The sequence below is a fragment of the Phocoena phocoena genome, chromosome 11, assembly GCF_963924675.1.
Source record: "Phocoena phocoena chromosome 11, mPhoPho1.1, whole genome shotgun sequence".
In the NCBI taxonomy this organism is placed as follows: domain Eukaryota; kingdom Metazoa; phylum Chordata; class Mammalia; order Artiodactyla; family Phocoenidae; genus Phocoena; species Phocoena phocoena.
The window spans coordinates 24,851,027-24,877,618 of NC_089229.1; the positions used below are offsets into that span (position 1 = coordinate 24,851,027).

At 35.6% G+C, this 26,592-nt stretch overlaps 1 protein-coding gene across 1 annotated transcript in view; it reads left to right on the plus strand.

Moving 5' to 3' along the window:
* CDK17 (cyclin dependent kinase 17) overlaps positions 1-26,592 on the plus strand; it is a 44,301-nt gene that overhangs the window by 16,765 nt on the left and 944 nt on the right. The window contains exons 5-14 of the mRNA XM_065887931.1: positions 8,762-8,818; positions 9,808-9,922; positions 10,931-11,025; positions 11,575-11,637; positions 13,897-14,020; positions 18,647-18,767; positions 20,773-20,870; positions 21,354-21,459; positions 23,763-23,805; positions 24,863-24,953. Coding sequence (XP_065744003.1) covers positions 8,762-8,818; positions 9,808-9,922; positions 10,931-11,025; positions 11,575-11,637; positions 13,897-14,020; positions 18,647-18,767; positions 20,773-20,870; positions 21,354-21,459; positions 23,763-23,805; positions 24,863-24,953 — 913 coding nt within the window. The remainder of the gene's footprint in view (positions 1-8,761; positions 8,819-9,807; positions 9,923-10,930; positions 11,026-11,574; positions 11,638-13,896; positions 14,021-18,646; positions 18,768-20,772; positions 20,871-21,353; positions 21,460-23,762; positions 23,806-24,862; positions 24,954-26,592) is intronic.

The window sequence follows — 26,592 nt, forward strand, 5'->3', positions numbered from 1 at the left end:
TGATTATACCATTTTACACTCCCATCACCAGTATATGAGAGTTCTAGTTGCTCTCCATGCAGTTTTTTTTTAAATAAATTTATTTATTTATTCATTTTTGGCTACGTTGGGTCTTTGTTGCTGTGCACAGGCTTTCTCTAGTTGCGGCGAGTGGGGGCTACTCTTTGTTGCAGTGCACGGGCTTCTCATTGCGGTGGCTTCTCTTGTTGCGGAGCACGGGCTCTAGGCACGCAGGCCTCAGTAGTTGTAGCACGTGGGCTCAGTAGTTGTGGCTCGAGGGCTCTAGAGCACAGGCTCGGTGCACAGGTTTAGGCATGTGAGATCTTCCCGGGCCAAGGATTGAACCCGTGTCCCGTGCATTGGCAGGTGGATTCTTAACCACTGCATCACCAGGGAAGCCCCTCTCCATTGGATTTTCTGATATTGTTTCTTCTTTTTTAAAAAAATTTTTTTTTAACTTTTCTGGTGAGTGTATAGTGCTGTCTCATTGTGGTTTTATTTTTCATTTTCCTGATGCCTTAAGTTGAACACCTTTCTAATATTTATTGGCCATTTAGATATCCTCTTCTTTGATTTAAGTGTTCAAGTCTGTTATCTCTTCACTCTTGGACTTTCTGCCTTTTTCTTATTGGTTTGTTAGGAATTCTTTGTACATTTTGTATAAAGGACCTTTGTCAGTTACATGTCTTGCAGATGTCTTCTCCCAATCTGTAGCAGTTGACCCAGCACTGCTTATTTTTAAATTTTTATATATATATATATATATATATATATATATATATATATATATATATTTTATAAATTTGTTTATTTATTTTTGGCTGCGTTGGGTGTCTGTTGCTGCACGCGGGCTTTTCACTAGTTGCGGTGAGCGGGGGCTACTCTTCGTTGCGGTGCGCAGCCTTCTCATTGCAGTGGCCTCTCATGTTGTGGAGCATGGGCTCTAGGCACGTGGACCTCAGTAGTTGTGGCTTGCGGGCTCTAGAGTACAGGCTCAGTAGTTGTGGCGCACGGGCTTCGTTGCTCCACAGCATGTGGGATCTTCCCGGACCAGGCCTCGAACCCGTGTCTCCTGCATTGGCAGGCGGATTCTCAACCACTGCGCCACCAGGGAAGCCTAGCACTGCTTATTGAAAGGATAGCTTTCCCCATTGCAGTGTCACCTTTGACATAAATTGAGATGATTGTGTATGTGAGGATCTGTTTTGGATGACTTTAGTTCTATGGTAGAAGTATATATGAAGTGCTATGAGACAATTACAGAGACAGCAAGTAAAATGTCTTTGCACATCACAGACTTATAGTGCTTAAGCTGGCTCTAGAAGGACCGGTAGTTATTTGACATTCACCATTATACAACAAGGTTAAAGTGTAATACCAACTTGACTTTGGTGTAGGTTTATGATCATCATAATTTTGCATCACTGCTTAAGACATTTTTATTCAAGTAACTTTGTCATTTAATTACCAGCTTGCAAGTATTCTTTGGTTATCAATTTTTATTAAAGATCGGTACTTAAGTTTTGGAGTTAGTAAATATTTCAGATTGGGACTAAAGGTATGGTTTAATCACTGAAGCTATCATCTAAGACCTGTCTTTTTCAGTGTACATGAAATTAAGGAAAACAGTGCCCTCTAATGAATGTTAAGTGACTGGAGTTTTTATTGTGTTGAGTGTTCCTATCTACCTCCCTTGCTTTTTGATCTGAAATGGCTTATAGATTTCAGATTAATCATGCCAGCTCTGTTCTGGTTTCTACTGATTCATCCTTTTCATTATCTATCTACCTTACTAAAGCCATGGTTTCTTTGAAGTATATTAGAAAATTATTCTTCAATACCCTAGGTTTATATGTGAAGGGGAAGGATTAGGGAATGCGTGGAAAGGAGATGGGAATAGAAAAATATTCTTCACATTTGTTAGAGCTCATGTTTCCATGGATGATATACTCTTTATCTAAAAAAAAATGTTTTTCAAGACAAAATATAAAATTTTGTCTTTCTAAAAGGATAAAACTTTGTTTTTTTTGTTTTCAATAGCAGTATATTATAAGTAGGGTAGTAAAAATAACATAAATCCTTTGTTTGAGTAGGAAATAAGAAACCAGTCAGAGAGTTCATTTCTGGTAGAGAAAGACATAAAATAGGGCTGATTGGTGCTTCTATGAATTTATGATCATCAGCCTCAGTTGGATTCTCAGTATTGCTTGGCTGCCCTATTGTATTTCTCTGGTTAATTCTTCCCCTCTCCCGCTACATGACAAAGAAGAGAGAAGCCACTAACCAGAAACCCTCTCGTTTTCTGAATTACACTAATTGTCCTCTTTCCTTTCTTCAATATTGAGGAATTGTCCTTCTTCCTATCCCATCTCCTCAGGATGCTTAGAGTATGTGTTATTCCTATACACTTATGTATAGTCAGTCTCCCTCTCTTGCTGAATCCTTTCTATTGACTTTTTATTTAAATAAGTTTTTTTATTTTAGAGTAGTTATAGATTTACAGAAAAATTTAAAAGATCATATAGAGAGTTCCCATATACCACATACTCAGTTACCCCTGTTATTAACATTTTACATTAGTTTAGTACATTTTTCACAACTAAGGAAACCAATATTGGTACATTACTATTAACTAAACTCCGTACTTTGTTCAAATTTCCCTAGTTTTCCACTAATATCTTTTTTTCCCCAGGATCCCATCCAGAACACATTACATTTAGTCATTCTATCTCATATTAAAGATATTGGTTATTAGATTGGTGAAGTGTTATTTAATATTCATTTATAGTTGATAAGAAATGGAATATTCTAACTCTTAACATACTGAGTTAAACATTAGACTAGTGGAAAAGCCCATAGGCAGATAGTGATTTGTTAGAGCATTGTTGCACTTACAATGATGGCATGCCCCGTGGAAGTTTTGTAAGAGTGTTAAGTGCAGCTTTAGTAGACTAAGTCTATCCATGAAAGTTTGTCTCATTTTATTGAAGTTTAAGTTATACACATTTTAAGAATCTGCCTCTTCCTAAACAATGAGTTTTGGATTCCTCATTCATGACTTTACCAATATATATCATATGTAGTCCTTGTTTCTAAGAACAGGTGAGAAAATAGGGTATCAAGTCCTGATGTCTCTCAGAAATAATAAATATATTATGTGGTGTGGAAGTGAGGTTCAAAGTCCACCCACAACTTAATTTACCTTTGGCGTATTATGGTCAGGGTTAAGGTGGTAGTGTGATGATGATGACAGCACATTTTTGCAAGACAAATGATCAAGTAGAATAGAGATGCTCAGTCTCTTTTCTGCCCCCCACATATCTAAGAACACATTTCTGTCAGTAACAGTAAATCTCACAAGAAGGGAAATGGATGTTTGAAAAGTCTCCCTTTGCCCCCAGTGTTTCTTATATACACATTCACTTTTAGAATGGCATCTATAGAACTTTTGCATGTATTTCAGTTGTTTTGAAGCTCAATTAGAACTGCATTGCCAGCATGTTAATACATCTTTATAACTTTGAAAGAGTGATTATATTGCCAGAGCCAAAATAATCAAGAAATACCCCATAATACTCGATGCTACTTACGAGTTACCCTGAATTATAGGAATCTGGCTATTATAAATTATATTTTTGTTTAATTTTCATGTGCTTATGGTACAAGAGCTGACTGAACAGGAATTTGCTTGGTTTTCCAAAAAGCCAAGTATTCTCTCAGAGCAATGAAGTATGAGAAAAAAATTATCTTTGTTTGGAAAGCAGAATTAAGGAAATGTTTATGTTGTATTAAAATACAAAGCTTACTGTTCCATTCCTTTAGCTGTTATTTCTGTTTTTATGAGACTTTAAAAATATTCTAAAGTAATCTAGGATGGAACTCAGTCCAAATTGTGAATTTATGAAAGCAGGAATCATATCTGTCTTCTTCACTATATCCCCAGTACCTAGTATTGCGCTTGGTAAATATTGAATAAATGAGCTTTGTCCTCTGTCCTCTGAATAATTTCCGTAGGAGAGCGTGTCAACAAGCTAGTCATTATATCTATTGTTAATCTTGTCATGTTCAGCAGATAAAAATGCAAGCAAAATTTTCTAGAAATTCCATATAAAGATTCAGTAAGTAATATTTGGATGTAATAAATCCTAAAGGTTGGGAATCATTAAAATGTTGGGAGGGTGGGTACACTTACTCTGAATTGGGTTGTGGCAGAGAATTCCAGTATTTACCTTCTTTTTAAAAAGCAGACTTTCAGCATATTTTAATGATTTCATTAAGTTTTATTCTTTGAAGAGTGACTCTTTGTAATGTTAATTTTTGATGCATCTCTTACAGTTTATTCTTTATATACTTTATATGATACAGTAAATCTCTACAACATTTTTATCTTTATAATCTTGAATTTATAGTTCATTTATACACTCTTTAAAGCAAATCTCAGCATTTTTGTCATAGTCACCATTGGACCAAAGTGTACTTGATCTTTTAAGGGCATGCTAGTATTTATTCACTTAAGGTAAAAGAATGAATAAGAAAATTTCCCAACTCCTGATAAGAAAAAGTTCCCAGGAATTCCCTGGTGGTCCAGTGGTTAGGACTCTGCGCTTTCACTGCTGAGGGCACAGGTTCAATTCCTGGTCAGGGAACTAAGATCCCACAAGCCACGCAACGTAGCCAAAAAATAAACAAAAAGGTTCCTAGCTTGTAGTTATATTTTTCTATGTGCTTCTTATTGTTACAGGTAATGACATTTTTATTATATTTTTGGGGGGACGTTTATTATTTTGTTCTTACTAGTTTCCATTTATTCTTTAAATATAGTTCTTTTTTCCTTCATAAAGAAATGTGATATAAGACTTAAAATTCATGGCAGAATAGTTCCATGTTTGTGAATTTAATCACCTGAATTCTAGAGGTAGGTATAAGAAAATAAACATATTCTGTCATAGTTTGTGTGACCTTGGTAATTAGCCTTTTTTTAAGTGTTAAGATAATATGTAAATAGACTATAAAAACATGCACGGCTTCCCTGGTGGCGCAGTGGTTGAGAGGCCACCTGCCAATGCAGGGGACATACCGCAAAAAAAAAAAAAAAAAAAAGGGTGTCCCAAAAAAACATGCAAAGTCAAAAGGTTATTCAGAATCAGGTTCTCATGCACCAGATGGTGGGCTATTTGCCACATTTTCCATATTAAAATTAAAAACTCCATTTGTATTTAGCAGGTGTTGTCTAGTGTAGTTTTACCTTATTCTGTATAATTATTGATAATAGAAAGCAAGGACTTAATATCTGTGAGTCATATATAAGATAGTACATGGGTGGATGGTGCATGATGGTTCCAAAATCTCACTTTTTTAATTAATTTTTTTTTTTTGCGGTATGCGGGCCTCTCACTGTTGTGGCCTCTCGCATTGCGGAGCACAGGCTCCAGACGCGCAGGCTCAGCGGCCATGGCTCACGGGCCCAGCTGCTCCGCGGCATGTGGGATCTTCCCGGACCGGGGCACGAACCCGCGTCCCCTGCATCGGCAGGCGGACTGTCAACCACTGTGCCACCAGGGAAGCCCTAATTAAATTTTTTTTAAAACTACCATATAGAGAGAAAAGTCTTTAAGAGTGCAGAAAGAAGCAATTTTTCAGTCATTCAATAATACTGCCTGTGACCACAGTTTTCATTAGTTTACCAAAATTGAATTAAGTACTATTAGATATGCAATTTTCCTCATGGCTTTTATTTTATTTTTAATTAATTAATTAATTTATTTTAGGCTGTGTTGGGTCTTCGTTGCTGCACATGGGCTTTCTCTGTTTGGGGTGATCTGAGGGCTACTCTTTGTTGCAGTATGTGTGCTTTTTATTGCAGTGGCTTCTCATTGTGGAGCACAGGCTCTAGGCACGCAGGCTTCAGTTGTTGTGGCACGAGGGCTCAGTAGAGTGCAGCTTCAGTAGTTGTGGCACATGGGCTTAGTTGCTCTGCAGCCTGTGGGATCTTCCCAGACCAGGGCTCGAACCTGTGTCCCCTGCATTGGCAGGTGGATTCTTAACCACTGCACCACCAGGGAAGTCCCTGCATGGCTTTTAAGTTGATACATATCCTTGTAACAAAAGGATAGAAACAGTTCCTTTGAGAGGCCTCTGCTACTTCCGGCCATTCAGGTTGGGGCAGTTTATCCTTTTGTTCCAAGTGGTGAGAGATGTTAAGTCAAATATTAATTGTCAAGTATCATTTTTATTTTATTCAACACCTCCAGAAAAAATTGTGTATAACCTCCAGAATTTGACTAAAACATAGTATTTAATGATCCAGCCTTATTTATACACCTTTGAGAGCTGAGGTTATATATAAAAGAACATTATTCCCTTCACTGGCTATTTATTTAAGGGCATTAGTATCACTCTAAAGTGAGAAGTGAATTTTTAGATTATTATTGCCTTTTGCACTATCTACAAAGGGTTACTAGAAAGCAGTTTAAGAAAATTCTTATTCTTTTCCTCTGTTTAACTTTTTTCCCCCCGATTTCTGCTCTCAATCCCTAAATTTTTATCACTTTGTTTTTTCTTTTTTTCCTAAATCTTTTGTGTTAGGGTTTTTTGTTCTGTTTGTTTTTAGTTTTTAAATACTGGGTTTCCATTACATATTTGAGTATTCCATCTATCTCATTTATTGACTCCATAGAAAGTAGGCAAACAATCTCAAGGTTTAAAAGCAATGGTTTTAAGAACTCACTTGTAAACCCCTTTTTTGGGGATGGAGGGGACTGATTTAGATTTATATTGCTTCTTCTGTGTTAGCCATTTCCTGATTCATAATAGAGTGTGACTTGCAGTTGTCTTTTTTATTATATTTTGGTGGGAAAACCTGAAATAAATAGTATTTTGTTTTTTGCAGGCCTTCCTAGGGAACACAAAGATTGGTGAAGGAAAATATGTAGGAAAATTATTTATTTTGCAGTGTTGTTAAAAAGAAAATTATGTAGTTACCTTTTATAAAATTCTTTAGTATCTTAAAATGCCTGTGGTATCTTAAAATTTCAGGATCTTAAAATAGGACAAAATTTTTTCATAGCAGACTTTTTTCTAATTAATTTTTATTGGAGTATAGTTGCTTTACAATGTTGTGTTAGTTTCTACTGCACACCAGAATGAATCAGCCATACATATACGTATATTCCCCTCCCTTTTGGATTTCCCTCCCATTTAGGACACCACAGTGCATTAAGTAGAGTTCCCTGTGCTATACAGTATGGTCCCCTCAGTTGTCTATTTTATACATAGTATCAGTAGTATATATGTATCAATCCCAATCTCATTTCTTCCCACCCTACCCCTTTCCCCCTTGGTATCCATACATTTGTTCTCTACGTCTCTGTCTCTATTTCTGCTTTGCAAATAAGGTAATCTATACCATTTTTCTAGATTCCACATATATGCATTAATATATATTTGTTTTTCTCTTTTTTATTTTTATACAACAGGTTCTTATTAGTTATCTATTTTATACATATTATATATGTCAATCCCAATTTCTCAATTCATCCCCCACCCCCGGCCCCCTTTCCCCTCTTGGTGTCCATACGGTGTTCTCTACATCTGAGTCTCTATTTCTGCCTTGCAAACTGGTTCATCTGTACCATTTTTCTAGATTCCACATATATGCGTTAATATACGATATTTGTTTTTCTCTTTCTGACTTATTTCACTCTGTATGACACTCTCTAGGTCCCTCCACATCTCTACAAATGACCCAGTTTTGTTCCTTTTTATGGCTGAGTAATATTCCATTGTATATATGTACCACATCTTCTTTACCCATTCCTCTGTTGATGGACATTTAGGTTGCTTCCATGTCCTGGCTATTGTAAATAGTGCCACTGTGAACATTGTGGTATGTGTATCATTCTGAATTACGGTTTTCTCTGGGTATATGCCCAGTAGTGGTATTGCTGGATCATATGGTAATTCTATTTTTAGTTTTTTAAGGAACCTCCATACTGTTTTCCATAGTGGCTGTATCAATTTACATTCCCACCAACAGTGCAAAAGGGTTCCCTTTTCTCCACACCTTCTCCAGCATTTATTGTTTGTAGATTTTTTGATGATGCCCATTCTGATCAGTGTTAGGTGATAGATACCTCATTGTAGTTTTGATAATAGCAGAATGTTTTTTGTTTGTTTGTTTTTATTTATTTTTGGCTGTGTTGGGTCTTTGTTGCTGTGTGCAGGCTTTCTCTAGTTGCGGGAGTGGGGGCTACTCTTCGTTGTGGTGCGTGGGCTTCTCACTGTGGTAGCTTCTCTTGTTGCGGAACATGGGCTCTAGGTGCACGGGCTTCAGTAGTTGCAGCATGCGGGCTCAGTAGTTGTGGCTTGTGTGCTCTAGAGCACAGGCTCAGTAGTTGTGGCACACAGGCTTAGTTGCTCTGTGGCATGTGGGGTCTTCCCTGACCAGGGATCGAGCCCGTGTCTCCTGCATTGGCAGGTGGATTCTTAACCACTGTGCCACTAGGGAAGTCCCTATAGCAGAATGTTACTCGATCTATGTAAAAGATGGGTTGACAATTTTAATTGTGAACTTTGATAGTTTTGAACCTTTGAATGTTCCAGTTTTTTAAATTTATTTTAAAATTTGACAGATGTTCAACAATTTAATTATAATCACATTTTTCTATTCCAAGACACTCTTCAGAGCAGGAGAGTTTCAGAAATTGAGGCAGTGATGAATTGAAATTTTAAGAATACTAAATTTATAATTGTTTGCTTTCAGTCAGAAATTGGGTTTGGAAAAATGGAAACCTACATCAAATTGGAAAAGCTTGGAGAGGTAAGTTAATACTTATTTCAAACATGTAAGGTGCATTTTTTTCTTGTTCATCATCTAAAAGATTATATCTTGTTCTGAAAAAGCAACAGACTGTTAGAAAGAAAAACCCTTTAATTCTTGAAATCATCCCATCAGTGTGAGAAGAAATGAATTTTTTTAATAGCCTTGTAACCTGCTATTGAAGCATAAAATATTGTGCTTTCTTGGTAACAAAATAGACATTTATTTGTTAGTTAGCTTCCTGGTATTCTTTGTGCCATCATGTGGGAAATTGCATGTGTTCAAACTTGTGAAAAATCAAAATACTATCTTTAAGGTTAAAGACACATCTCATTAAAGGTTAAGGAAATTCTTGACCCATAAGACCTTGGTTTTCTTGAAGTTGCTACTAGTACTGACTAATTTTGAAATGGTCTACCTCCCAGAGTGAGAAAGTGAGAAGAAAATAATAGAATAAGTTACTAGGGAGGCCTTAAGGGAGTTTGAGAACTGTCCTGGAAATGATAGAAGAAATCTATAGAATACATTTGTTTTTTAAAGGAGAGCTCTAGCATACAAAGATTCTGAAAAGTCTGAAAACGGGTAAAGTTTCACAATATGTTAGTTAAATTTTCAGTTTTCACTTACTGTGCTTAATTAATTTCCGCAATCTCCACATACCATTGCAGTTAAAGTACCTTTGATTCCAAATCTGTTGATTCAGTTATTAATCTAATACAAAGCACAAAAAGTAAATTAAATATTCTCCCTATGTTTTCATACCTTTGAAGCACTCTGTAGGGTTGTAAGAGTAAGGAAGCTGTGCGTATGGAACTTAAAGTCCTCTTAGCTATAGGAAAACCAAGATTAATCATGGTGGGGTTTTCCTTGCAAGATAGAATTTAACACATGCTTAGAAATTAGAAATTTAGTTAGGGCTCTTTATTGTATAGATGATATAGATAGACTCATGATATTTTTGATGTGTCTTTCAAAAATATATTTTGTAGGGTACATATGCAACAGTATATAAAGGAAGAAGTAAATTGACAGAGAATTTGGTGGCATTGAAAGAGATCCGGTTGGAACATGAAGAAGGGGCACCCTGTACAGCAATAAGAGAAGGTATAATTTGTACTTTTGTGAGCAGAATGTATTATGAAATTTATATAGAATATTTTAAAACCAAAGCTATGTAATAAGAGTTCATTTTTTGTAAGTACAAGGAGCTCAGATATAGAAATAGTACATGACTGGAAAATATATGCCACTACAGCTTATGGCATCTCATTGAGGAGAAAGAATACAATAAAACAAGGCCCTGGCGGGGGAAGCAATAGCTAAAGCTGAAATATTTAATAAAAGGAATTAGTTAGATATATTATTGTACTGCTTATAATGAAGTACTATGAAGTCATTAAAGATTGTTGTCACAGACAAATATTTGACATTGGGAAATGTTATATATTGGTGCATGGGGGAAAGCTAACTATAAATAGTATATACAGGATGTAAATATATTTATATAATGGTACGATTTTTTTAAAAAAGATTATCCAGAAAATAGTTTGAGGCAACTGACAAGCAATTTGAAGGAAAAAAAGGTACCTTGGACTTTATGTCTAAATTAATCCTAGAAGTCTCAATAAGTTCACATTTGAGAAAAAAAGATGTCATGGACAGTATTAATGTAATATTGAGGATAATTTTTTTTTTTTTTTGCGGTATGCGTGCCTCTTACTGTTGTGGCCTCTCCCGCTGTGGAGCACAGGCTCCGGATGCGCAGGCCCAGCGGCCATGGCCCATGGGCCCAGCCGCTCCACGGCATGTGGGATCCTCCCAGACCAGGGCACGAAACTGTGTCCCCTGCATCGGCAGGCGGACTCTCAACCACTGCGCCACCAGGGAAACCCCTGAGGATAACTTAAGAATTAAAAATATCAAACCCAGAACCATAAAAGAAAAGAAAAAAATTGATTCTATTAAAATTTCTACTACAAATCCCTTTGGTGGATTATTGTTTTAAATTTAAGAGACTCCTAAACTCAATCATTCATATGTTAAACTTAGGATTTTTTTTAAAAAGACTGGCTACCACAGATTAAGTAATTGGCTTTCTTTTTTGTTTTGCAGTTTCACTATTAAAGGATCTAAAACATGCAAATATAGTAACGCTACATGACATTGTTCACACAGATAAATCTTTGACTCTGGTCTTTGAGTATCTGGTAAGCATTTACTAAATGATAAAACATAGCAGATTGGATTTTTTAACAGCCCCGGGGACATTAGTGTTATTAGTATTTAATTAAATTATGTGTGGTGCATTCAGTATCTTTCCTCAAAAAACAACTTATTTTTCTGAAAAAGAATATGTATATATATATGTATTTATAGCTGAATCACTTTGCTTTATACCAGACACTAACACAACATTGTAAATCAACTATGCTTCAATTAAAATAAATTTTTTTTTTTTTTTTGCGGTACACGGGCCACTCTCACTGTTGTGGCCTCTCCCATTGCGGAGCACAGGCTCCGGACGCGCAGGCTCAGCGGCCATGGCTCACGGGCCTAGCCTTTCCGCGGCATGTGGGATCTTCCCGGACCGGGGCATGAGCCCGTGTCCCCTGCATCGGCAGGCAGACTCTCAACCACTGCGCCACCAGGGAAGCCTCCCCCCCCCAAATTTTTTTTTTAAACTAAACGCTACTAAGTAAATCAGTCATGCCTTCTCAAAACTATGTATCACATAGTAAAGTGCTGTATTTTTTCAGGATAAAGATCTAAAACAGTACATGGATGACTGTGGAAACATCATGAGTATGCACAATGTTAAGGTATGCTTTAGTGTGTCATTTTAAATTTTATTTAAAGTACAGACAAACACTTAAGCATAGATGAACTACATTACGTATGAAATATGCTTCAGAATTTTCTGTTAGGCATTTAAAATAGGTTATTGTCCTCTGAACATATTTACTCAGAACTTCTGTTTACTACACTGTAGTATTTCTTAGAATCAGACCTTTTTATAGAACTACTTCATTTTTAAAGTTTTAAAAAGTACTTTTGAGGAGTTTGAGGATTTTGAGCACGAGCTACCCGTTCTCCTTGCTTGGCTCTGCAATAAACCTTTCTCTGCTCCAAAAAAAACAGAAACAAAAACTTTTGACAATTTCCTTTCACATTATAACATTGATTCTCTTAGATATATGTAGAATACATTTACAGGTATATTCTGCCTAAAAAAGAAAATGACATGCCTATTATATCAAAATCCAAATGTTTAAGATCAATGAAAATGATTAGTGCATTCTGCAAATGGCCTCCTTTATATGGCAAACTCCCCTAAAGTATTTAGAATGGTATTTAATTATAAAACAACTTTTCAGGGTACTAATCTAATGAGTAAGGCCAGGAACCTGCATAGGTATTATGAATACTAGACTGGAAAAATACCATTCTGTACTGTCAGGAGGAACAGTAACATAATTACATGTTTTCTTATCTGAAAAATATCTAAAGATGCAAGTAATGCTAGAAAAGTTTGGTATAATAGTGCCAGATGAAACCCAAGAGTAAAAGTAAAATCAAATGAAAACCTTTGATACAGTTGTGTTCTTACAGTAGGTTTCTTTGACCTGATATACTCCAAATTTAGCAAAGATTTATTTATCCAAACATAGTCAACAGTTTGTGAGAAACTGTTCTGGAAATAGGCTGTCTCAGCTGTAGTTTTGAGACAGTTCCAATTCTGTAGGTAGTAACTTTAAACTTATATACTTTTAAAAACAGTTAAGTTTGGTATAAAGGAGAGCCAGTTTCTTTTAGTAAAAGACAGTTCAAAACACATGGGTAACACATTGCTAAGAATTTTAGAATAGGACTTTAAGTCTCTTTCCATATATTTTCTATGAGAATTGTTTTCATCATATTTCACATTTTGTTTTGCAAGGTGTACTGAATCTCATTTGTGTTTATTTTTGTTTGTGGCTTTTATGTTGTTTTTCCTGCTTTCATATTAGCAGTAATTTGGAAAGAAAATTGTCCTTAATCATCATAGTTTGACAAAGATTTGAGAAGTTTATATGTCTTAAGCCAGGTTTACATTCCTGGCTTAAGTTGTAGAGTATTTTATTCTCTGTTTAACTAGCCCCTTATATTTTTTCAAACATAGAAAGTAACAAATATTTGGAAATAGTAATTTAAGAGTTTTCAAAACACATGAATATGTAGAGTATAGAAACTGCTAATTAGATTTTCTTCAGGCCCATTGTTCACCTGCTGCCTTGGCTTATTCTTGAAGTTCTAATGCTATTTTTCACCTTCAAGAAAACCAGGGGTACAGTCCTGAATCCTCTTCTTTGTTAACCACAAAGAATCAGAGACCTCCTGTGTTTCATATTCTTTTTTCCACCAAAATCCACAACAAAAAGCCTCACATTAGCCTTATAGGAATTGGTTTTCTCAAAGAGCCACTCAGAGCTCTACAGTGCCAATTCCCTTTTCTGAATCATAGCAGATTTTGAAGGCTGAGTAGGAGGTGCTGAAAGTAAAGTACCCAGAAGGTGGGTGATAGAAGCTGGTTTAGGTTATTTTAGGTTATTTTTATAGCACATAATTTGCCAGAGCTATGCAACACCATTCTGTTTGACATCTCAGAATGTTCATAAAACCACCAATTCCATTGCCTTATTTTAAATACGTTGCCCCACATTAGGTTTTTTGGGGGGGAGTAGGGTGGGGTAATGGTAGAAGGTTGTTTGTTTTGCCAGAATTTCATAATTAAACTGTAAGCCTAATTAGTAGGCCTGTAAATTTATGAGGTACATTTATTTAAAGTCATTTTCAGTAACAGGTGAACTATTGCTACTAAGACAAAGTTTCATTTCGCTTTGTTCACTCTAAAAAAATACGTAGATGGTTCATATAGAACAATACATTGTAAAATTCAGACAACAGGTATGTAAGGAAAAGGATGTGGTTCCTTTTTTTTCTCTTACTGTTCTAGGCCAGTTGCTTTTCTGTTTACCATAACTTATACCAAAGTATATCTTATTATCTGTAAGACTAATTTCTATTTTTTGTTTCCATAGCTGTTTTTATACCAAATTCTACGTGGTTTGGCATATTGCCACAGAAGGAAGGTGTTACACCGAGACTTAAAACCACAGAACCTCCTCATTAATGAAAAAGGAGAATTAAAGCTAGCAGATTTTGGTATGGAATGTATGAGATATTTATAAATAGTTCCAGGTGTTTAAGTTTAAAAGAACAACTGTTGACACTGCATGGTTGCTTTTATGTGGGTTTGGAAGTGTTCTCTGTAGCTCATGGAATAAAATATTTGAAAATTTTGGTGGTGAGTTATGTTAGTGAATGCTAAAAGGCATTGGTTCTCAGGTATGGTCTGTAGACCCCTAAGCATCCTGAGACCCTTTCAGGGGATCTCCAAAGGTATAATATATTCTCAAAACTATACTAAAAGTTTACTTGCCCTCTTCACTGTGTTAATATTTGAGTTGATTATCCAAAAGTAAGAAGGGATAAAGCTACTGGTACCCTTAGTGTAAATCAAGGCACTCACACCAAATTATACTTAGTAGCCATTGTATTCTTCACCACTATACGCTTGTAGGAAAACACTTTTTAAGAGGTATCAGATGAAGCAGTAAAATTTATTAAATTTTATTAAATCTCCATTTTTGAGTAGGTGTCTTTTTAGTATTTTGTGTGATGAAATGGGAAATATACGTAAAACACATTTGCTGCACAGGGAAATACTATGGTTATTTCAAGGAAAAGTGCTTGTGTAATTATATGAGTGGAAACTGAACTAGCCCACCTTTTTATCTTAAGAAGTATCATTTTTACTTGAAAAAAATGACCAATAGACAAACTGTGGTTACTCAGACTTAGGTATTTGGCAGATGCTTTCTTAAAAAATGAATGAAGTGAGCCTTATCATTTCAAGGAAAACAACTGTGAAAGTATTTCTTGACAATAGTAAAATTTGAGTTTTCAAGCAAAAATTAGATTTTGGAAATTTGGATCTGCCATTTTTTTTTTTTGCGGTACGCGGACCTCTCACTGCTGTGGCCTCATCCTGTTGCGGAGCACAGGCTCCGGACGCGCAGGCCCAGCGGCCATGGCTCACGGGCCCAGCCGCTCAGCGGCATGTGGGATCTTCCCGGACCCGGGCACAAACCTGTGTCCCCTGTATCAGCAGGCGGACTCTCAACCGCTGTGCCACCAGAGAAGCCCTGGATCTGCCATTTTGAATTTGATAACTTCCCAGTACTTGAAGACTTTTCTGGTGAGATCAGTGGTGACGTTAACAAATATGATTTTTTTTGATATGCTAAAGAAATGTGTAAACATTTGTAATATCTGAATAGCCTAGAGAACCAGTATTTTCCAGATGACCAGTGCATGGTATTACAGAATCATGCATAGGTAAAATATCCATTTAAAGTGCAGGATAGACCAGTGAATTTTAATGTAGCAAAAGTATTAGAAGTTGATTGATATAGTTCCAAGTAACCATATAATCTTTAAGAAGCTAAATATTTTCTAATTTTGATGCAGTATCAAAAAAGTATATGCACAATTATCAGAAAGGCTATTAAAATGCTCTTCTTTCCAATTCCGCATCCGTGTGAAACCTGATTCTCTTTATATATAACTGCAGTCAAAGTAACATCACAACAGATTGAATGCAAAAGGAGAATCCAACTGTCTTCTATTAAAATAGACTACAAAAATGTAAAACAAGGACATTCATACTAATTTTTATTTTATTTTGGAAAAAATATTTTTCATAAAAATACTCATGTTAACATATAAATGGTGTTTTTAAGGAAGAAGTTTTAGATTTTTCTGTTTTTCTAATAAGCAAATATCAGTAAATATAATCTACATAAATAAAAGCTCTTTGGATCCTCAGTAATCTTTAAGAGCCTAAAAGGGGTCCTGAGACTAAAGAGTTTAAATGTCATTACTGAAAGGGATTCCTTTAATATGCCTGCCACCATGCTTTTTTTAAAAAGTTTTATTTATTTATTTATTTATTTAATTTATTCATTTGACTGCGTTGGGTCTTCATTGCTGTGCGGGCTTTCTCTAGTTGCAGCGAGCAGGGGCTACTCTTCGTTGTGGCACGCGGGCTTCTCATTGCAGTGGAATCTCTTGTTGCAGGGCGCGGGCCCTAGGAGCATGGGTTTCAGTAGTTGTGGCTCACGGGCTCTAGAGTACAGGCTCAGTAGTTGTGGCACATGGGCTTAGTTTGCTCCGCAGCATGTGGGATCTTCCTGGACCAGGAATCAAACCCATGTCCCCTGCATTGGCAGGCAGATTCTTAACCACTGCACCACCAGGGACGTCCCTGCCACCATGCTTTGTATTTAATTTATATGCTTAATAATTTAATTAGTAGCTGTCTGTCTCTCTTTAGCTAATCCAGTTATAAGGGACTAGAAAGGTGAAATAAAATTACATGTTTTTGGCTTCTAGGGAGTAAACTTTTTTATATTGAAGGAACTCCATATAGTAACTTTGTTTTTTTGTGTTTTTCTTTTAATATTCTACATTCTGAGAGTTTGAGTACTGTAACAGAAGTTAGTTTTTAAAAGCCCAAGCAGTTTTTCATAGTTAGTATTTATCATTTTCATAAGTGATTATAGTAGTTTTACTTTTGGAATATTTCATTAATGTGGTAAATATTAGTGTTTCAAATATTACTCTGTTAGTAACAGATTAAAAATTCACTGTTATTAAGTGGTGAATTTGTTCTGAAAATTCCTATACTTTTATTCATTTAACACTTTTCCATTTGTTTGAAAGGTAGGTTGCTATTTAAAAGGAAATGTGTAGGTCACATGAGTCTAAATGAGAAATTATAAGTCATTTCCATATGCTTACATAGTCTCTAGGGCATAGTTTACATTGTTATTTTCCTAGTAATTGTTATTCTCTTTCTCTCTTTCCCCGCCCCTCTTTTAAATTTTTTTGGCCAGGCTGCATTTACTGCTCCTTATTCCTTAATCCCCAAATGAATGGCGGTGATGGAGAACCCCTGCTTGGCTATAAGATATGCAAAAAGAATGGCAAAAGCCATCAAAAATGTACTTTTGGTAGGGGAATACTATGAGTGCTTTGAATTTTACTTTTTACCTCTACAAACCAAGCCAAGCAAATTTTATCTGTCCACCGGCCAACAGGAAAATCTAATTATTCCATGAGATAGTACAATGAATTTTGTCTCTATTGCTTTTAGTTATTTATTTTTTTATTGGTTTCATAGTAAGTATACTTCGGACACAAGTAAGGGAGAGTCATATAACTGAGTATTTTACAACAAATTGTTCTTGATCTCTATGACCTACTTTTCCTGTGATCAGGGAAGTATTAATATAAATAGACATTTTCATTAATAATAGAAAATGGTTTATATAATAATACTGTATCACAATTAATTTGGTTTGGAAGAAATTACTGTGTATTTCATTTCATGCCAAAATTGCAAATCTAATTGTGAACTGAATCAGAAGGCTGTTTGAGCAAGCATCATAGTTTAGAATTCTCTCAGGAGATGGAGTTATCAGGTACTGAGGAAACTATAACTGCAATTGCTTTGATGTTATATGTATAGCATTAGCAACTTGCAGGCTTGTCCTTTCCCCCATATAACCCAGTATTACATCAGGAAGAGAAATCAGAAAGCTGCTTCCATTTGCTGATTACCAACATTTGTTGAATTTATTTTACCAAGTTGGGATGGTAGAGTAAAACCTGTAATAAAACAGTGTCAACATTGTTTCAGTTACATCCTTTAGCCCTTATACTTAATGAAAATAGTATGAGTACTGCCTAATTTTTTAAATTTCTGGTTTCATTTGGGTGACTTTATCCGGTTTAACAAAGTATTGAATCATCCTTTTATTACATTTTTCTTATTTAATATTTTAATCAGATACAGTAGTTACACACAACAGAAATCACAGCCTAAAAATTATTCCTTGTTGTTTGAAATAAACTGTATGTTAAAATAAATTTATATTTCTTCATATATCTTTTAAAGTTACTTCTTTAGGTGATCAGAATTTGGAGGCGTAGAGGTAATAAAAGCAACTCTCTTAATGCCAGTGGCTCAAGAGATAAAGTTGTGAACTCTTGCCTTTATTTCTAGATAATCAGTGAATTTCATATTAAATTGGCAAAGGAATGGTTCGTGTTTTATGTCATCTACAGCAATTAATAATATCCAAAGACGGTGAGGTTCACCTTATTTTAAAATTAACCATGTAACTTAAAACTTAGAAAGTACAGAATGACATTGTAGTTTATTCCAAGGAAACTTTCTCTAAATATAAACTTCTGCAAGGGAATTGTCAATAAAACTTAACAGGATCATGAACCAGTAACTTCATGGTTTTTGATAATAGCAAATGGAAGTTGGAATCAGGTTAAAAGGTGACAAATGTCATTGGCCTGTTTTGCATTAATTTAAATCCAAGTAGGAAATAATCTTGGCATAATAATTCGTGGATAGAAGGAGGGTATCTTAAGTTTTGATTAGCCCAGATACTGTACCAGGTGCATTCACTCATAAAAGTAAGCATGGTCTCTGAATGTGGAATTATTATTATTTAGTTTAATAAATAATAGGATTTGCTGACCCAAGACCACACACACTCAAAAAAAAAAATTCATAAAACTAATTTTGTTAAGCCTCAAAAAGGTATAGAGTAGCCATCTCAGGCATCCTTGTGACTGGAGTCATGGTGAGAATATGGACTGGGAAATGCATTCCAGCTATTTCTTAATTGTTCTCTTTTCCCTGTGAAGGACTAGCCAGAGCCAAGTCAGTTCCCACAAAGACCTACTCAAATGAAGTTGTCACACTGTGGTACCGGCCGCCTGATGTGCTTCTCGGTTCCTCAGAGTACTCAACACAGATTGACATGTGGTAAATATATGCAGATGTTACTGCCATTTATAATTTTGAAAGAATGTAGCCATTAACACAGGGCATACCGATAGATATTTGGCTTTAAGGAGATAAAATATAAGCAATGATTAAGAGTTCTGGCAAGTAAGATCACCTAGGTTTAAATACCAATTCAACCACTTATAGCTATACGATAACCTTATTGAAATTATTGGCCTGTGCCTCAGGTTCCTCATTTAAGGAAATGGGAATAGTAACAATAACTACTTTAAAAGGCTGTTCTGTGGATAATGTTAAGACCAAATGAGCTAATGTATGTAAAGCCCTTTGAAGAGTGTCTGGTACATAGTAATTTAAAACAAAATTTATTTTTATCATCATTTAATATTCACCAAAACCCACTTGCTTTAAGTTGATCTAAAAATAATATTGAAAAAATACCATAGGCATCTTCCTCACATAGCACTTTGATCATGACACTCCTTTATTTAAACATGTTTGCTGCGTCCCCATTTATTACCCATAGAATAAGGTACAGTTCTTCAATCTGATACTTGATCTTCATAAAATGTCTCTAAACTACCTTTTTCAGTTTATTTCAGACTATTCTCCACAAACATTTCCTTTTAGCCAAGTGGCTACTCACTATATTTCATAAATAGCCTGGGTTTTCCCACCTTTGCTCTTGTGTTCATACTAGTTCACCCATCTGGAAGGCCTGCTCTTTTTCTGTAACTGGGGCCTGTGCCTAGGGCCTTCAAAACATAGTTTTTCATAAATCCTTTCTGAATATAACCTAGCCTGCTGTGGTAATTCCTTCCTCTGAACTGTGGTTATATTTATTGCTTGCACTCTTCGTATAGTGATAAATCATACACTTCGTTCTGTTTTGTCTTGGGTTGAACATTTATATAATTAATTTTTGTATTATGTAACATTTCTTTCTTTTATAAACTTTTTTAAATTGTAGAAAAATATATACAACCAAATTTACCATTTTAACTATTTTATGTGTACAGTTCTCTGGCATTAAGTACATTTACGTTGCTGTTCAAGCGTCACCACCATCAGTCTACAGAATTTTTCCATCTTGCAAACTGAAGCTGTGTACTTACTAAATAGTAACTCCCCATTACCCTCTCCCTCCACCATTCTCCTTTCTGTGTCTGTGAATTTGACTTTTCTAAGTATCTCATGAGTGAAATCATACTGTATTTGTTTTTTTGTGACTGGTTTATTTTACTTAGCATAAATGTCTTCAAGGTTCACCCATGTTGTAGATGCAAATATCTCTTTGAGTCACTGCTTTCAATTCTTTTATATACTTAGAAGTAGAATTGCTGGATCATATGGTAATTCTATTTTACATTTTTTTTAAGTAACCACCATACTGTTTTCCATAGTGGCTCCATTATTTAATCTTCTATATAACACTTTAAAATATAAAATTAAATTATATAATTGCTAGATTGTGAGCCCTTTAAAAGAAGGACTGTGTCTTAAACTCATATGTATTCACACAGATCCTAGAAGACAGTGTCTATTAGCGAGCCTCTATCCATTTCTCTTCCTTCTCTTAACTCTCTCACTCTCGCTCTCGCTGTCACTCACATGCACACACTCTTCACCCTGCATCTGTGTGTTCCCGTCTCTGCTTCCTGCATAAAAACATCTTGAAATATTTGCTTTTTCCTAGCCCTGCTAACCACTACCTAATACATAGTAAGCTTTATATCACTATTAGCCATTGTTAGTGGTGTTCTTCAAGGATCATGCAGAGGAGGGCTGGACATTTTAAGTGGAGAAAATGGATAAGGCCATTTGGAAGTTGAGACAAATAGGGTAAATGTTAAGAAATTAGTTTAGTCGGATCTGAAAAAAAATCTCTGCAGATTTTCTAGCAGGCTAGTACAAAATTCTCCAGAGAGGCAACCTTAAGGAAAAGATTCTTGTGCTTAATAATAAATAAATGGTTTGCTCATCTTTTTTTTCTTTTTTTTTTTTTTAATGCTACATTTTGTAGGGGTGTTGGTTGCATTTTCTTTGAAATGGCTTCTGGAAGACCTCTGTTTCCAGGATCAACTGTGGAAGATGAACTGCACTTAATTTTCCGACTGCTAGGTAACAGAACTCTCTTCCCAGTGATTTGTTATGTATAATTGAGTAGCTGGATAAGACTATATCTTTAAAAAATATATTTATAAATTTGATACTGACACTAACATAAATAGCTGTTATAAGAATTATAATTAGCATAATTAAAATAAAGATAGATCCTTCTAGGTAACTTCTGCTTTTTATTTTCCAAGTTCTACCTTTGCAATAATGATTGTATGGAAGAACAGAGAAGAGAAATATTATTGAAGATTGACTTTTAGCACATTATTAGGAAATACTTTAGCTTAGGTGTCAATTAGACAACATTTTTATGGCATCATTGCTTAGTCCAAAAAAAAAGTCTGTTTACTATTTCTATCTTTTTAGTTTCAGTTGAAATAATCAAATTATCTACTAAATATAAATTGTTCTTTAAGACGCTTTCTTAGTTCTCCCTATTTATATATATTTGCCTGTATAAAAATTTCTATATATTTTTAAATTCAGGAACTCCATCTCAGGAAACTTGGCCAGGTGTTTCTTCAAATGATGAGTTCAAGAACTACAACTTTCCAAAATATAAACCACAGCCTCTAATTAACCATGCACCCAGGTATTTTTTTTTTTTTCCTCTTTAAGTGAAAGGGGGGGAACCCATCTTCTTTTTTTTTTTTTTAGTCTCTTGAAGCATTAGCTACAGTAAGGATTCATGGGAAAATATGTGATACACATACACAGTTTTTAAATATGTTAGGATTTAATTTCTTCCTTCCTGTGTCATATTAATTTTATAATTCAGTGAGCAAGAACTACCAAAGTATGTAAGTCCACAGAATTGAGCTGTAAATAAAATGAATATAGAATATATATAATAAAATTCTAGGGCTTATGTAGATTGTTCCATTTCCCAGAAAGAAGACATTGATTAATGCCTTATTCAATACTGTGAAGACCATGATGAAGTTTGCTTTGCTGTCTACACAATTATTCTATATGTATTTACTTAGAAAAACCTAAGAATATGTTATAAGTAAAATCTTGACTCCTACACAAGATGACCCATCAGCATTTCAGTCAATGAATGACAATTTGTATTTGAAGAATATAAACTCTTTCTGACCCTTCATATCCTATATGTTGGCCATCCGATTAAAGTTTCTGTTCAGACCTACCTCAGATCCATCCAAGATTCCCATTACAGTTTGAGTCAGGGGACTTCCCTGGTGGTGCAGTGGTTGGGAGTCTGCCTGCCAATGCAGGGGACATGGGTTTGAGCCCTGGTCCGGAAAGATCCCACATGCCACAGAGCAACTAAGCCCATGCACCACAACTACTGAGCTTGTGCTCTAGAGCCTGCGAGCCACAACTACTGAGCTTAAATGCCACAACTACTGAAGCCCACGTGCCTAGAGCCCGTGCTCCGCAACAAGAGAAGCGACTGCAATGAGAAGCCCGTGCGCTGCAACTAGAGAAAGCCCATGTGCAACAATGAAGACCCAACCCAGCCAAAAATAAATAAATATTTATTAAAAAATTTTTTTTCACAACATATTTACTTATGGAATGTATTACATTTTCAATAAGTAACATAGAATAACCCCTTTGACTGTATTTTTTCATCTTTAAGAAAAAATAAAAATGAGAAGGGTACCAGGATACCAAATAAGGCCAATATCTCTTTCGTTGTTTCACATAGCTCACAACATAACACACTCACTCTAGTTCCATTTATTCTCAAGATAGGGAAGAATAGTAAAACCATTCTGGTACCAAAAATATTTTGAAAGTTTTTATGTGAATTGATGCTCTTGTCACTATAGCAACTAAGAATATTCTAATTAGACTTTCTTAGGAAGAATAATGTGTTAGACTTTTTGTATGTGTCTCTCCCAAATAGCATAAATCCTATTTTTGTCATATATATATATATATATTTTTACACTGGACATTACAACATATATATATATGTATACATATGTATATATGTTGTAATGTCCAGTGTAAAAGGTTGCAGCTCTTTAAAGCACATTCTTTATGACCGTAGCACCTAGCTTGTCTATGGCCAAGGAGTTCTGGTTATTTGTCAGAATGGCAAACTGCAAAGGATTAGAAGACTGTAGAATTTCTACGCCACAGCATCCACAGTACTGACTAAGCACTAGGGGGGAAGGGGGGGTTTTTTTTTTTCCCCATAATTGGGCTTTTGCCAGTGAAAGTCAGTGCAAGGTAGAATTAGTGATTTCTGATCAAGAGATTATCTCATTAAGATAACCCCTAAACCCTCTACTCCCTATTTTATTAATTTCATCCTTGTAATTATCTGTCTTTATTGACCATCTGATTGGTTTTATATCCCTTTTTAATGAAGTTTTATAAAGTTATTGAGGCATATTTAAATTGAATTTTATAGCTTGTAGTACCCAATGCTCAGCCAACTGCCCTGTAAAAATTCGTTGAATGACTCATCTCTGTTTATCTTGAACCACAGTGATATATTTTGGGGTCACTTATCTGTTTGTTTTCACCTGTATAATAGGAAAATGATGCTTTTGTACTCTTGCCTTCACTGAAACACTATGAAAACAGATCTAGTTTACTGAAGCTTTTTCAATAATAGAGGTTATTTTGTTTTGAGACAAAATGGTGATTTTAAAAAATTCTATAGTTTTAATAATCTAACTCTTGAATATTGAACATTTGAGTTGATGCCCAGTTATTTGTGGTTTCTTCTTAAACAAGTGGCAAGATAAGTCTTCTAAGGATAAAAGATTTGAGTCTGTTTGAAAGCAGCAAGGTGTGCTATTTTAGGGCACTTGAATTTAGCAGATAACAACATTTGGAAAATAGTTTTATTTGAAAAGTTGCTATCAGCTAACATTAAAAAATAAATTGCTACTTGTCTTTTGTTGTTTTTAGGTTAGACTCTGAAGGAATCGAGTTGATAACAAAATTTCTTCAGGTAAGTTATATCTTATTTTATAATTGTTAAATGGTCTGTTAACTTCTCTGAGCCTTAGTTTCTTCATCTGTAGAATGGGATCAGTAATACCTCCCTCAAATATTTGTCATGACAATTAAATAAGTTTATGGTAGTATCTAGCATTCTTAAGACATGTGCTTAGGTGAAAAACAATTATGGTTTCTCTTAATGTGTCTGGGTCTCTCATTGTAACCTAGAACGGTCTGAGGTAGTTAGCTGCTGGCCCTGATCAACTGTGTCAAGGCCATGTTCTCTGCAATTCCTGTTCTCTTATGTTCTCTTTCTTTTCCTTATACTTACTGCCTTACAGGCTGTTGTACCTCCCAAGTACCATCCATATCTTCATTCAGAACAGGAAGAAGAGAGAGGATAAGAGTCTGTCAGTCTCATTAGTCCTTTTGTATCTGGAAAGCAAAGGCTTTTCCAAAAACCCCTGTAAGGACTTCTTCCTAGGTCTCCAAAATCTTCCTAAGGCCAGAATATTAATTGTAAGAGAGGCTGAGAATTGGGGAGCAGGATTGCCATAATTAGCCTAAACTTAGAATAGTCATGATTCATATGTCAGAGTTGGAAGCATGTATACCTTAAACAAATCTACATTATCTCGTCAAGGAAAAAAGGGAAATGGGTATTGAATAGGTAATTTAATAATGTCTTTCATAAAGATATTAGGTATATTTCCAGTAATACTTTGGTATTCGTGAAGAAAAGTAACACGAAAGGTCAGATATTTTGCTTTTTTCATCACTTCAGAAAATATAGGGCATCTAAATTTTTCGTTAAGATCCAGCTTTATCTTGGAAATTTGTAACTGAGATATAATCATTGCTACATAATCTCAGTAGTAACTCACACTAGAGCATAGTACTCCAAATTGGTTCTTAAAAATAATAGTCACTGTATTAAGTAATCAAGATAAGAGTAGCTCTAAATGCTTAATTGCTAATTTGTGTGTGTGTCCCCCCCGCCCCTTGCATACGCTTTTTCCAGTATTTAGAGAAAAAAATTAATGAAGCAGTTTTTTGGTTTCTCACAGTATGAATCTAAGAAAAGGGTTTCAGCAGAAGAGGCCATGAAACATGTGTACTTTCGAAGTCTGGGACCAAGGATACATGCTTTACCTGAAAGTAAGATTCTAGAGTGTGTCCCCCCACCCCCTTTATTTTTATCCAGGTTTGGAGACTGGGGTGAATTAGGGATTTAGGAAGATGGTTGGTTTTTAAGCCTAAAATTCTGGTCTTTCTGTAATTAGATCAGAATTCCTTAGAGGGAGGTGTATGTCTTACTTGCCTGTTTTAATTTATTTCTTTTAATACTGAGCATATTGCCACGACTCTGTAAGAAATCAGTAGCACTTAGATGTGGGTCATTAGTCTTATTTGACTTAAGTAAGTGGAAAATGCCATCTGATGATAGATGTTGTCATTAGGCCCAATCTGGATTGCTTTGATTCAGAGTTGTTAAAAATGGATTTCAAGTAAATAGTAATGAAGCACAACCAAAACAAGATTTTTTTGTGGAAGTAAATTTCCTTTTCAAGATGTGAAGATGATTTTCCTTTACTGTGTTCACTCTGACTTTACCATCCCCATGACAGTGGTGAGCATATTGTCACTAAAATAGCTGATTTCTCATGCCTGAGGTAACTGCTTGATTTTACTCAGAAGTTTCTTATAAATTACCCCAATATTTTACTTTAAAATTAGCAAGGTGAGGACTTCCCTGGTGGCGCAGTAGTTAAGAATCCGCCTGCCAATGCAGGGGACACGGGTTCGAGCCCTGGTCGGGGAATATCCCACATGCAACGGAGCAACTAAGCCCATGCGCCTCAACTACTGAGCCCGCGTGCCACAATTACTGAAGCCTGTGTGCCTAGAGCCCATGCTCCGCAACAAGAGAAGCCACCACAGTGAGAAGCCCGCACACTGCAACGAAGAGTAGCCTCGGCTCGCCACAACTAGAGAAAAGCCTGCGCGCAGCAACAAAGACCCAATGCAGCCAAAAATAAATTTTAAAAAATTAGCAAGGTGAGTGGGGAATTAAGAGAATATTTGGGAACTGAACAGCCAAAAGCTTTCATTAATTTCCCGTTCTCATTTACTAGACAGTATTGATTCACTAAAAGGTTTTCTAATTGGAATCAAGACTCCTCAAGACTTTTCACTTAAAACTTATTGGATATATACATATTTTAATTAATTAATTTATTTTTGGCTGCGTTGGGTCTTCTCTACTGCGCATGGGCTCTCTCTAGTTGCGGTGAGCGGGGGCTGCTCTTCGTTGTGGTGTGTGGGCTTCTCATTGCGGTGGCTTCTCTTGTTGCAGAGCACTGCCTCTGGGCGCAAGGGCTTCAGTAGTTGTGGCTCAAGGGCTCTAGAGCACAGGCCCAGTAGTTGTGACACATGGGCTTAGCTGCTCTGCGGCATGTGGGATCTTCCCGGACCAGGGCTCGAACTTACGTCCCTGGCATTGGCAGATGGATTCTTAACCACTATGCCACCAGGGAAGCCCCTATTGGATATTTTTTAATGAAAGACTACCTCTCTGGCAGAGATGGAAATAAGAAGGATGAATTACAAGTGTTTTTTAAGAGATTTACGTTTCATTATTAATACCAAGTTTTATAGTTTGAGGTGTGGGTGAGGTGTACAAACCCATTTCTTGTTTTTCTCTAAAATTCTGAAGATAGTTTGAGGATTTGACCTTCACGCCATCATAAGGAGACAGATAAAGAACAGAGAATAAAACCGAGTAATACATTTTGAT